This window comes from Coenobita brevimanus, chromosome 54, assembly GCF_032717465.1.
Source record: "Coenobita brevimanus isolate Jiangsu-jjx chromosome 54, ASM3271746v2, whole genome shotgun sequence".
NCBI classification, from domain to species: domain Eukaryota; kingdom Metazoa; phylum Arthropoda; class Malacostraca; order Decapoda; family Coenobitidae; genus Coenobita; species Coenobita brevimanus.
The window spans coordinates 29,099,665-29,114,530 of NC_137007.1; the positions used below are offsets into that span (position 1 = coordinate 29,099,665).

Here is a 14,866-nt window from a genome sequence, read left to right on the forward strand (position 1 = left end):
ATATAACAAGCACGTTCGTCGACCACATGATCTGCGTCGCGTCATAAACCGCCAAAGGGAACTGAATAAATGAACGTGGTGATCAAAACAAAACAAAAGAAAAAAAAAAGAAAAAAAAAAAGTGGGCTGGGCTGGGATATCGGTGGGCGGTAGGTCAGGGGCAAGAAAGTGTACCGTGTGTAAATGGGTGTTGCTGGATTAGTATGCGTAAGGGAAACCGAGGATGAGATGGAGGGATGGAGTAGAGAGGCATATGAGTGAGGGTAATGTAAGTTGAGCGGAGGGCAGCAAATGGCAGAGGACAGGGCGGCATGGAGGCGATTTGACTGTGGCCACTCCTTACAAGATTAAGGAGTCTGGCTATAGATAAGATAAAAAAGATGCATCTGACTGTAGCGAAGGTTTATCTCTACATTTTCCGAGAATTAAAGTGTCGGGGAGGGGAGAAATGAGCGTGGGAAAGGGAAATGGGTGTGGGAAGAGATGGAACTGTGCGTGGGTAGGGGGGGGGGGAACAGAATACATCTAGTGAAAATATGTGATATATCGTAGCATTAATGACTTGAGTGTACTGAGGATTTATTTGAAATTTTCCTGTAAAAAAAAAAAAAAACGCATGCCCGAAGTCATGCCCTGAAGAGTATATAATGGTGACAAGAACAATGAAAAATACATCGTCGGAGAGAAAAGGTCATCAAATGTTTGCCATCTTTTGACACTGCTCAGGTTGGCCCAAAAGACACACAGTGAGGTATGTAGTCATCATCGTTGGTTGTAATCTCTCCTATCAGCCGGGGGTATCATAACACTACAGTAAGCGGTAAGTTAGTGTCAATATATTATACAGAATGTGTCATCGGGCTGAAGGGTTACTTATTTACTATTATACCTTTCGACATTCATTAGATTACAGATGGCGAGTGATTAGCCATATTAGATACAGTGAAGTCCCTATTCATCATCGCTGGTTCAATTCTCTCTATCAGTTGGCGGTATCATGGCCTTATATGGTGATGTTCAGGCGGACGGCCTCTGATAAGGATAAGCGCCAACCAGTCTTTCACCTGACATCGCCACCACCACCGCACGCTCACCAACACTCTCACGGTAGGGAAAGAGTGCATATATAAGCTTTACCTAACGTTAAATTAAAAGAATAAATAACGGCCGTCACAATCAGGTAAATATTTTTTAACTTATATTTCTCGGACGTAAAGAAATAAAAAAAAGTATTCATAACTGCCTAAATACCAGCGTTAGAGTATTTGAACTTGCAACGATCCTCTATAATAATAATAATAATAATAATAATAATAATAATAATAATAATAATAACCACTGTACATACGACTGCAGATACCAATGTTAAATGAATGTTCACATGAATATCTGGAAGTTTCCTGTAATCAGCAAGAGGAAGAGATTAAGGGTCAAAGAGCCAATACTAAATCCCTTAAGCCTGTGACTGATGGTGCAGATAGGAAATCCACGTTGCCCAACAGTCGCATTCTATTTTATATATATATATATATATATATATATATATATATATATATATATATATATATATATATATATATATATATATATATATATATATATCCCATTGGATCCCAGGGGTGCTGGGCGAGGCATGGCACCGGGAGGGTACTAAGCGTACCGCCCTCCCCCTATCGGCTCATAGTCACGAAGCTCATAGGTTCCTACCCGGGGGTTCCCTACATTATAGAGACTTGAAAAATCCCAGTTCTGTCCAGTATTCCGGACACTGGGATCAATGGGATATATATATATATATATATATATATATATATATATATATATATATATATATATATATATATATATATATATATATGTGGGGGCGCTCATCATCCACTCACTCGATGTAGTGCTGCTGTCGGGTGTCTGCCCTTTCCTCTCCTCCATCCTTCATTCCTTCCATCCTTTTCTGTCTTCCTTTCCTTCATTCTTTCCTTGTCCTTCTGCCTACGGGTAACTTTACATTCACTCTTCTGTCTTTCTTTCCTTCATTCTTTCCTCTTCCTTCTGCCGGTGGGTGACTCTACACTGAGTGACAAGCCAAATGGTTTCCTGTACACCAGGAAACCATTTACTATGCTGGGTGGTAACCATATAACCAAATTTTGGCGCCTAGTGGTTTAGTGAGTAATTATTGCGCTCCAATCGGATTGAGCCGGTGAAGGTTTATATCCAAGGGATGGTTGGTGTTGACTGCTCATGTAATGCCACTCAGGGATGAGTGCGGCTGTCATATATATATATATATATATATATATATATATATATATATATATATATATATATATATATATATATATATATACATATATAGATCTATATAGATCTATATATACAGTATATATATATATATATATATATATATATATATATATATATATACATATATAGATCTATATATACAGTATATATATATATATATATATATATATATATATATATATATATATATATATATATATATATTTATATTTCCTGTGGCACCCCACGGGATGCACAGGGCCTCGATGAACTCTCTCCACCAATATTTGTCCCTTGTCATCTCCTTCAGGTCCCACCAACACTCCTCTCCTGCTTCTCTTTTCATTGTCCTCAACCAGGTTTCCCTCGGCCTACCTCTGCCTCTTCTTCCTTTAGCAGTCCACTCTGCCACATCCTGTATTAAAGTGCCTTCTTTTCTATATATGTGCCCCAGCCATTTCCAGCGAGAGTCTCACATATTCATCAACTAGTTCCACTCTCGTAATATCCCTTACTCTTTCATTTGTAACTCTGTCTTGCCACTTTACCCCAAGAATCCTTCTCAGTATTTTATTCTCAAATCCTAATACTTTCTGATCTGTTGCAATTGTACTGTACCATAACTCAAGCCCATAAATTAAAATTGGTCAATCCATGGACTTGTAACTTTAGTATGTACCGAAAGCACATTATTATTCCAAACATATTTCAACATCCCAACAGCTCGCCAAGTCTGTCTAATCCTCTCCTCGATTTCGTTGTTTAATGTTCCATTAGATGATACAATCGTTCCCAGATACTTAAAAGTTTCTGCATTCTTCACCACATTACTCCCAATTACATAATCGATTTGGTTCTCCACGTTCATATTAATATTTTCAGTCTTTCCACAGTTTATTACCAATCCCACTTTTTCTCCTTCCTCCACCAGACAATTAAGCACCCTCTGCATCTCGTAAAAAAATACTTTCGCAAATCAGTACAATATTATCAGCATGGCCAAATCCAACAGCCTCTTATTTTCTTTCCAATTAATTCCTGCACCTGTTCTCCTTACATCCTTTCTCATAATCCATAACCAAAACAAACAGCAAAGGCGAAAGAACTCCTCCTTGATTCACTCTTGACCTAACTTCAAATGAACCACTCAAAGAACCACCTACCATTACCTTACAAAAAGTACCTTCATGCAGGCTTCTAATAATATTTCCAAACTTTTCTGGTATACCATAGAATCTTATAAATTTCAACATAGCTCCACGTGAAACAATATCAAACGCCTTTTCAAAACCCACAAAACACATACTAACTGGCATTTTCATCTCATTAGCTTGTTGCATTAGATGCCTTACAATAAAAATCTGATCATAAGAACGTCGACCCTTTCTAAATCCCGCTTGTTCTTCTCTTAAAATTTTATCAGTTACTGGCTCTCTTCTGTTCAACAAGATTTTGGAAAAGACTTTTGCAACTACAGGTGTCAAGGTTATCCCCCTCCAATTTCCACACACATTTAAATCTCCCTTTTTTTTGGCATTTTTATAATCACTCCATTTTTCCACTCTTCTGGAATTCCACCATTGTTCCAAGCCACATTAAAAAGTTTCAGAAGCGCATTCATCAACTCAATTTCCACCTTAAGCATTTCAGGAAATATTCCATCCTCTCCTGGGGCCTTAAAATTCTTTAATTCCTTTATAGATTTTGCTACCTCTTCCAAAGTTATATCCCCTTTTTCTATCTGCAAATCTCTCTCGGCTGGCAAAATGTCCTCTTCAGCTGGGATTGGTCTATTCAGTACAGATTTAAAATGCTCTTTCCACCTTCCTTTTATATCAAAATCTTTAGTCATCAAGTTACCATTTCTATCTCGTATAGGTATTTCCTTCCTTCTCTTTTCAGTCCCAGTTAACTCCTTTATGGCCTGACACGCTGCCCTTATGCTCTGACCGTCATTTTTACTTAGTTTCTGTTTCTGTCGCCTTTTCATCATATTATAGCCTCCTCTTATCACATCTAACGAGTCTTTTGACTTCAAAATATAAACTCCAGTACTTTGCTCTACGTACTTCAACTACCTGGCCATCAACATGTTGTTCTTCACTTCTTAACTTCGCCTCTTTCCTTTTCTGAATATATATATATATATATATATATATATATATATATATATATATATATATATATATATATATATATATATAAGACTCTGTTACGTCTCTTCCTTAGCGATTTATTTTTCACGTTATACCTCGATACCCTCCTGTTCGTTGCAGTTGCAACTAAATCGATATTACAACATTAATAATATTTAATGGAGTTATAGTACTAAATGCAAACTAAATCGCTTAGGAAGATGCATTACGAAGCTTTTTGTTCCACTTACAGTATGATGCACGGCGTTCATATTTAATACTCTCTGAAGTAGTTACTTGAGAGTAGGCTACAGCATCAACTGAACGAGAGTCATGAAGGAGAAATTAAAACACAGTTTTGCTGCAAATACATTATAGAAAGTAACTATTCATAGAGTGCATACTTCCACGAACGCCAATATAATTTATGATTTATAAACCAACCTCCATCTAACGCAGTAGGCAGAGGTATTCAGTTCTACGGTCTTAGCCTGCCCTCGTTACAAGAGCTGACAAAAGGCATACCTACGTCAACGCCAATCAAATTTACGATCAGTTCCTGCATCTAGATCCGAATCCACCTGCAAATCTCAACTCTTGTTTGACCCAGTTCCACTTATCCATCATGAAATCCAATTAGAACACTTTTGGATATCCAGTACGCAAACAGACTTTCAGACACAAACACGGGTGAATACATCACCTACAACTTTGCCGGCGGAGTTACGCACAAATTAGTCCAACATTACGGCATACAGGTCTTCTGAAAACTTTGTTTGCTGCTTCCAACTCAAGGCTGTTTGGAGTCATGTAATGCCTGTCACCTGCGATTTCCGAGAGATGTTAACTGCCAGAATAGCTACGATGTTTCACTCGTCTTTCCTTTTTCATACAGTGGTGATTGGGATGGCACAAGTATAAAGGAGAAAAAAAAAAGGGGGGGGGGAGCATCATTCGGGCATTTTTGCGTGGTACGCGGGAGGAAGAAGGGAGGGAACACAAGAGAACGTACCAAGGATTCACTCAACTTACACAGCTAGTGGGTTAAAGACATAATTGCAAAATTGCTGAACTTTGTGTTACATGTTATGTTTAAATGACCGTTAAACCTCGTGCTACTAAAACTCACTCTCAAAAAAATAAAAAATCGCCCTAAAAACGTGTTTGTATCATATATAATATATAGTGTGTGTGTGTATATATATATATATATATATATATATATATATATATATATATATATATATATATATATATATATATATATATATATTACAACGAGACGGTTAGTGAAATTGATAAATATCCTGAGCCTGCCATCAAGTAAAAAAGAAATAGCCGTACTCTCAGTGGTACTGAAGGATCGTGGAATTTTTTTCTTAGCGATTTATGTTGCACACTACACAGCAACATATCACTGTACTGTATGCTGTTTATATCGTTTTAATATCAGCATGAAGAAGTTTGCAATAGTAATACTGTATACAAAGGGATACTGAGCTATAATAACAGAACAAGTCACGCAGAAACAGGTATCACGAAAACTCCTATGCCACTTAGAACACCACCAAACGGCAGGAAGAGAGAGTGAAGAAGTGATTTTCCCAGGTGAAGGAAAGAGCACTGGGACTTACTACACGCAGGGATCGTATTAATAAGGAATTCTAACCAATTAACAGGCTACACAAGTCTCTATAACTGTTAAATATAAGCACAGATAGTTTTGCTTTCCGTACTTTTTCACTCTGACATTCACTTTTTAAGATTGTGAAGTGTTTGGGAGCTGCATAAGTGGAGGCTGTATACCCAAGCAATCTTATGCACAACTTAAGCTTAGGAAAGTCAACAAATACGGCCCCGGGAACAGCCAGTAAGTAACAAAAGCCCTGTCGCCTCTCCTGCTTTAACTTGGCCGACGACTTAATTCTGGTCACAGACCCTTGTTATCAGTCCCGGGTACTTGGGGTTCACTAATGTATTTTCAATGTCCAAGAAGAGAAAAGCAAACGAGACGTCAGGATTTTTGGGGGGTGATAGCACAATTCTAAGAATGGAATTCCCGAACATGTTTATGATTGATTCCCATTCGTAAGTTACGATATTTTTCTGCAGGAAGAACTTGGTACAGGGGAAGATTATGCACTCACTTATCCTTGTTCTTCCTGCACAAAACAGATACAACCAAGGATAATTTTCCTCTCATCACTAAGATAGTTTATAGAAGGAACAGGAGACAAGGGAAAAATCTCCATTATTATCCCTTGCCTTTCCTGTAAAAATAAAAATAAAACACGGTTACGGCCTAGGAATCGATATTTATACCTTTCCCTCCATGACTGACAACCCAAAATGCATGGCCTGATGAAGAATTAGAGAGGAGGGGGTGGCCAAGGGATGAATAAATTGATAAGGAAATAAACATCAAATGCAATAGTGTCCCCCTCTCCCTACAAAGGGGCGGGTCTTTACCTGACTCTGTATGTTCCTAAAGCTGAAACAGGGACCTGTATTTGCAGATCTATGTTTGCTTGTTGTAGTGTGAAGGAATGTTTTACTTGGTGTATTCCTCTTCATTTATGCTGTCACATGCTGATCTGAAAGGGCGGTGGAGATCACAGAACCTCCCCTCTTCAAATCTTAGACCAATAGAGGTTATCTGCAAGAGAGGGATCCCTCCATGTGATGGCAGTTATATAACGGAACGTCACTGTCGTCCAGTTACTACAGTATATACAGTACTAACATCCCTCATCTCACTCCCGATCCCTGCATGGATGATAGTGGACTACAGGAGGACTGCTTCAGTTTGCAATCCACCGGGTTCATGTCCAGATAAACCTGGGGTCACAGCACCAACAACAATGACATGCTCCATTACACTTCAGCCATTATTTAATATTTCAATACCTGTTTTCCAGACAAATAAAACTGTTTATTTGAACTTCAGAAAATCCATCAAAATGTGTGATGACGAGGTTGCAGCACTGGTTTTGGACAATGGTTCCGGCATGTGCAAGGCCGGCTTTGCTGGAGACGATGCTCCTCGCGCTGTCTTCCCCTCCATCGTTGGCCGACCTCGCCACCAGGTGAGCATGATTACTTAGGTATCAACATAAACATCTGTTCAAAATACGGTGGTTACTGTACTCATACAATCAGTGAGTTACCCAATAGCTACCTCATGCTCTCCGGGTCTCTGCTTTCAGGGTGTAATGGTGGGCATGGGGCAGAAGGATTCATATGTGGGTGACGAGGCACAAAGCAAAAGAGGGATCCTCACCCTGAAGTACCCCATTGAGCACGGCATTGTGTCCAACTGGGATGACATGGAGAAGATCTGGCACCACACCTTCTACAACGAGCTGCGTGTGGCACCTGAGGAACACCCAGTCCTGCTGACAGAGGCTCCACTCAACCCTAAAGCCAACCGTGAGAAGATGACCCAGATCATGTTTGAGACCTTCAACACCCCAGCCATGTATGTCTCCATCCAGGCCGTGCTGTCCCTGTACGCCTCTGGCCGTACCACAGGTATTGTGATGGACTCTGGTGATGGTGTGTCCCACACTGTGCCCATCTACGAAGGGTATGCCCTCCCTCATGCCATCCTGAGAATGGATTTGGCTGGCCGTGACCTCACAGACTACCTCATGACCATTCTGACTGAGCGAGGCTACACCTTCACTACCACTGCTGAGAGGGAAATTGTTCGTGACATTAAGGAAAAACTCTGCTATGTGGCCCTTGACTTTGAGCAAGAGATGACCACTGCTGCTTCCTCTTCCACCTTGGAGAAGTCCTATGAGCTTCCTGACGGTCAGGTGATCACCATCGGCAACGAGAGGTTCCGCTGCCCAGAGGCACTCTTCCAGCCATCCTTCCTGGGTCTGGAAAATGCCGGCATCCACGAGACCACCTACAACTCCATCATGAAGTGCGATGTTGACATCCGTAAGGACCTGTACGCCAACACTGTGCTGTCTGGCGGCACCACCATGTACCCCGGCATTGCTGACAGGATGCAGAAGGAGATCACCTCCCTCGCACCATCCACCATGAGAATTAAAATCATTGCTCCTCCTGAGCGCAAATACTCTGTATGGATCGGTGGGTCCATCCTGGCCTCTCTCTCCACTTTCCAGCAGATGTGGATCAGCAAGCAGGAGTATGACGAGTCAGGCCCATCCATTGTCCACAGGAAGTGCTTCTAAATTCTGTAATGTATTCTGGTGATACTAGGACCATTCATACTGTATTTTAACATTTTTCTCAGATAATATCAACATTTCCAGTCTCATTTGCACAGCACTGTGGTTCTCTGCAAAAATGCCTGAAACGAACGTTTTCTTCAAAAGCTGTGAAAGTTCCTTTATCGTGTGATTTGTATATCTTCAAACATTTATCAGTGGATAAATTCAATATATCCTCATGTGCTGCGTACACTTTCCCTGATATAACATAACTGGGAGGAATTTTTTTTACACTCAGCTGACACACACTGCTCTGTCTTATGTCATTCAGTGAATGGAAAGTTGCAGATATTTTACAATGCTGTACACTAGCAAACTTTTCAGCTTTGGGTATAAGCTTCCAGGCACTTTCATTATAAGGTATTACTTATATAGGAATCTGCTGATTTATTAATATGCATGCACTTTGGTACATGTCACTTCTTAAATAATATTATGCATTAATCTCTTCACAAGCAGATGTCTCTCCTGCACTAAGTAAAACCATCTCACAGTAATATAAATAAATTATGATTTGTCCTGGTAATTAAGGCTTAAAAAATATATGTATATTAAAACACCCTCAAATTCATGGCACCCCTGAAAAAAAGTTAGCTGCAGGACTTGACACAGGAGTGAGATGGTGGCGGCCGAGTGCATAATGGAGTGGACTGCAATTCTGAAGGTCATGAATTTGCCCTGTACTTGCTGCAGGTAAGTCTGAGCATTTGAAATTCATTAAACTAACTTCTTTGCCATTCCATTAAGAACAGATATGCCATATAAGTACTCCCTCTAATGTTCTTATTAAATATAATATCTCTAGCATATCACAGTACAGATGGTGGGTGATGGTATTTGACCATTCCTCATTATATATATATATATATATATATATATATATATATATATATATATATATATATATATATATATATATATATATATATATATATATATATATATATATATATATATATATATATATAGGCAAGGAAGAAGGAACCAAAGGCTAGAAGCCCACAAACTGTTCCCTCTAAGAAAAAATAAAAACACGATAATAGAGAGCCAAAGTTAAGATCCAGTCATTTAGAGATGCTTGGACACAAAGCATTTAAAAGACTGGAAGCCATACGTACCGTAGCAGGAAATACAGACAGAGGATTAAGACTTTCCAGAGTTGACCTGTTTCACACAAGGATTGGGAGTAACAGTTAACTCATACTAAAGCCTAAATTCCTAAAAGCGAAGAGTATATAGTACTATATGCTGAGAGGACTGGAGCGGAATGAAGGGTTCAAGTTGATGAAGCATGATGTGGAATACTAAATGTTTGAGAACTTGAAATGGAATGAAGAAATGCTGCTATGTCCATGAAACGTTTCGGTTTGGTTACCATGGTTTGATACCCAAGATATATGTGATGAGGTATTCGATGGATACATACAGCAATTTACATTTCCCAAAGAGAAAATGTTTTGTTTTTACCTGTTTCTTTGTAGTATTGACATTATTGTGCTTCTTAACAAATGCTTGTTGTCATGACTTACCGACATTTCTGGGCGGAATTGCCTGAAACTTAAGCTTCATTTACCCAGGCCTGATATCTAGGGACATCTCAGGCATTCATATTAGGCCTTGAAAATGAATTTATAGCCAATTGGGTGGAGACGCACCAAAAAATGGGCACAGAACCACCAGATGCCACAAAAACCATTCTAAATATGCATGTATTCTCTTCACTTTTCAGCACGAATACAGTGTTGGGTGGGTTTAATTCAAATGTGCCCTCTAGCCTGTTCTACAGCGTACAGTCAACAAGAGTTCCACCCGGACCACCTAGTCGCGGGATATGGCTAACGTGGCACAGCGCGTGTGTGTGTGTTCGTGTGTACATGCCCAAGAATTTATCGAATCATCAAGCTTCATCCTCTTTGCCGTATTATATTATTATGTGGTCATTGTATTATGCTGTGATATTGGCTAATAAACACTGTGTGATTGGTATAATTAGTTGTGCACTATGCTATTTATAAAGTCTGATTCATATAAAATAATTCTTTTATCTTGTAGCGTGAACCACTATACAGTTTGAGTTGTGGTTCAGAAACAGTGAGCAAGTTCACCCATAAATGGCGCGATGTTTCTGAACCACAACTCCCAACCTGTATCGTGGTTCACGGTACCAGATAAGAGAAGAATTATTTTATATAAATCAGGAGGACTTTGATGGATGGTTGCGGAGAGAGAGGATGTGTGCTGAACTCTCCTCTAGCTGCAGGGTTGCCTCACCGGCTTTAGCTATTTCCTTTTGCTCGCCACTAGGGCGTTTTTCAATAAAGCTAGGTTAGCTAGACCTCATTTTCCTCCCTGGCCTTAGTAGATATAGTAGGTGTCTATATCTAATTACTGAGATTGCCTTTGCTTACTAACCTCTGGAGTGTACTCCCCACTGAACGCTCTGGGGTGTGAGTGACACACAGGCGCGTCCTCCCGAGAGTGGTTTGAGAGGGTAATCTCAGACTAGGTGTGTTTTCCCCGGGCAATTTCTCCCTTGGTTGTTTTTCTTTCTCTTCCCACTTTCCCCTCACGGGGGAAGTGGTAACTATGGCGGACGCCATTACTGCCTCTCCCCCCCTTCAGGGGGGGAGGTAGTCCTGACCGACCCCCGACTGCTGCACGGACGGACTGCCCCCAGACTGAACGGCCCCAGACACATACCTGCCTTGACATCAACGTAAAAAACGCCGAGTTTGTACAGATTCATGCGGTTGGTTCCACTCCCCTGTCCAGCCTCAATCCCTTCATCATCAAGAAGGTGATTGATGGGTGTGCAGGTGAGGTGGAACAAGTGAAAAAACTTGCGAGTGGAGACCTTCTCGTAAAAACCATTAATTCTGTCCAGGTCAAGGATTTGCTGAAACTGAGGAAGTTCCACTGTCACGATGTCCAAACAACGATCCCGCACGCCATGAATTCCTGGAAGGGTGTTATCACCTGCAGGGATCTTGTGCTTATGGAGGAGGAAGAAATCGTACAGGAACTTTCTCAGCAAGATGTAATAGAGGCCAGATTCATCACAAGATTTTCGGAAGGCATAAGGACGAAGACCGCAACTGTTGTTTTGACTTTTGGAAAGGTATCTCTCCCAACCAATGTGAAAGTTGGATATGAAATAGTAAATGTCAGACCATACATCCCGAACCCCCTTCGTTGTGCAAAGTGTCAACTCTATGGACACCACGAAAAGGCTTGTCGAGCTTCAAACGTAGTATGTGGCAGGTGCGCGACTGTAGGACATTCTGCTGACCGCTGTACATCAGAGACTGAATGTTGTTTCCACTGTAAGGATGCTCACTCCACTTCCTCTAGGACTTGTCCCAAGTGGAAGAAGGAGAAAGAGGTCTGCACAGTGAAAGCGACTGAGGGCATATCCTTTTACGATGCTAGGAAGAAGGTGAAGGAGTTGCATGCAACTCCCAAGCCTAATGCCTCCTATGCATCGGCGGTTGTGTCCCGTCCCGTGATGTGCACCGTGGAGACACAGACTGACCTTACCTTCGCTCCACATGCCACATGCCCTACCTCTAAGTCTAGACCCCCTGTACGTTCCAACTCTCTTACAGACATCCCTGTCGCCACTTCTTACTCTCAGGCTGCCCCTGCTCCTTCGCAGTCGGTGCGGCCAAAATCGAAGCCCGACAAGTCTGATAAGATTAATCTGACCACCCTCACCAAGCCGGCACGTCCTCATGTCCTTCCCGCTCCTGGTCCAGCAAGGGAGAGAAAGAATAGCTCTTCCTCGGTGGAGTCTGGGAGCCTTGTCATTGATGAGAATATGGAGGTTTCCATGAGTAAGCACCGGTGTCATAAAGACTTTGTAGTTACTTGTAGAGAAGTATATTTTAGACTTGTGGTCGAGCGGCTTTTATATCTTGTAGTAGCTTCCCCACCAAATGTCATGTAGCGACAGGAGAGGTAAAGAATAATATGGGACTATTTTTATTTGTCTTGGAAATATTAAACACGGAACGAGTATAAGTCCCGGGTAGCTACCTTCCTGTCTCGCTATCTCTCTCTCTCTCTGTTCTAAGGCTAATCTCCGTCTCGACCTCTCTCTAGGGTCGCTTGTCTCCTTCTGTCTAGCCTGTTCGGTGGCTAATCTCCGTCTGAGCTCTCTTTCCTAAATTCTGGTGTAGCAGGGGTGTGTCACGTGTGTTCCTCGTGGGTGGACTAGATCTTTGTTCACGAGAGGACTGCTGACAGCTAACTGCATCATCTCCTTACTGGCCGCTGTCGTCAGCTTTCCTCAGTGTTAAGAGTGTGTAAGCATGTTTAGCACTGCTCGATTCTCGCAGACACAACACCTTCTCATCATCTGACTCCCTGCTTCTATCTGTCTCTCTATCTATCTATTTATCTATCTATCTATATAATATGTAGTCTTTACCACACTGCTCGGTCGCGCGAAAATGGCGTACCATCGACATTTAATAGTCATAACATATTAATACATATTATATATACATTATAATGAACTTATAAGCTAATTAAGTGAAATATATAATATTGTAAAAGTAACATAATTGTATGAATATTGTATACATATATTATTCATAGTAAATAGTGATTATTCAGTAATAATACATTTAAACAAGTTGTATACATATTTGAATAAATGCAATGATTGTTGTATAACACTTTGTAAGACGTGCATGTACAACAGACGTACGCATATAATTGTGCAATGGTAATACTGCTAGGTTATACATTACATATTTGAGTTATCACTTTAGTAATGTCTAATATTTCACCTAACTTGTATGATGATACTGGTAATACAGAATTGTGCTATAATTGTATGACTTATATTGTGTTAATGCATAATTGTGTTGGCCTTATAATTGTAGTTACATTTTGTTAATGCAACTATTACATAAGTGTCTTGGCCTTATAATTGTAGTTAAAGTTACATAAAAGTTACATCTTGTTAATGCAACTGTTTTGTCGTTACATAATTGTTACATATTGTTTGTAGGTACATAATTGTAATTAAAGTTACATAAAAGTTACATCTTGTTAATGCAACTGTTACATAATTGGCAAAGTGTAACATAATGCAATCGTTTGTCGTTACATAATTGTTACATATCGTTTGTAGGTACATAATTGTAGTTAGTGTAACATAATGCAATCGTTTGTCGTTACATAATTGTTACATATCGTTTGTAAGTACATAATTGTAATAACTGCAGTCCTAACATATGCTGCGGTCGATGATAGTGATGATGTGTCATGCCACTTGTTTGTGGAGACACAATTTGCTTTTTTGTTTGTAGTTTATGTGGTATTTTGGCATATATAGTAACATTTACACTTATTTTCATTTGTTTGTTATGTGATCTTACTTTATTTCTCTTTTTTCTTTCTTATTTTTTTCTTTTTTTTTTTCTTTCTTTTTTTTGTATGTATTGATTTTCTATAGTTTGTTTCTCTTTGCTTGTGTACACCTTTTTCCATGTTGTTCATGGTTACATAATTACTGGCTAATTTCCTTGGGATACATTTTCAAAGTTTAGTTTATATTGCAGATACTATAAAATGATATTATATAGTCGCATATTTTGTTATTTTATATAAAAAAATATATACACTATATACAGTATTAACTATACACACTGACTTGTTGTTCACCTGTACCTATCGTGAGTAATATGTGTGTCAGCAATGTGTGGAAATCATTGTCTTCACGATTGTGTTGAAGATGTTCACTCTTGCTAACGGCATTTGTGTTGGCCATTTTTTTTTTTTTCTAGTTTACCTTGTAACTTAATTTATATGTTTCCACTAGGTAGCTTTAATTAATAAATGTTTAATACAGTTCTTTTAATCGCTCACTGAGTAACTGTGATGGTATATTTTCTTTATTACTTTGTAGATATAATGTGTATAGTTGTATATATGAAACACGTATTTTATGTAGGTATAAATGGTAACACTCGTTGGTAGTAAATAAATGTTATAATAAATGAATGAATATATACAGTGTAGAATATTTATTGTTGGTGCAAGTATTTAATGATTGAATTATGAAGATAATTGAAGTAAGTTTGTGTATGTAAACTGTAACTATACAGCACGTTTTATATGTTTGTGCAGAAGCTTATTGTCTATCACTGTGTATTGTATAAATGAAGTAACTATGTAACTCACTAATTT

General features: G+C 39.4%; 1 protein-coding gene across 1 annotated transcript in view; it reads left to right on the plus strand.

The window, feature by feature from the left end:
• LOC145401068 (uncharacterized) overlaps nucleotides 1–8,629 on the plus strand; it is a 12,378-nt gene extending 3,749 nt beyond the window's left edge. The window contains exons 3-4 of the mRNA XM_080273439.1: nucleotides 7,366–7,504; nucleotides 7,625–8,629. Coding sequence (XP_080129565.1) covers nucleotides 7,366–7,504; nucleotides 7,625–8,629 — 1,144 coding nt within the window. The remainder of the gene's footprint in view (nucleotides 1–7,365; nucleotides 7,505–7,624) is intronic.
• The last annotated feature ends 6,237 nt before the right edge of the window (nucleotides 8,630–14,866 follow it).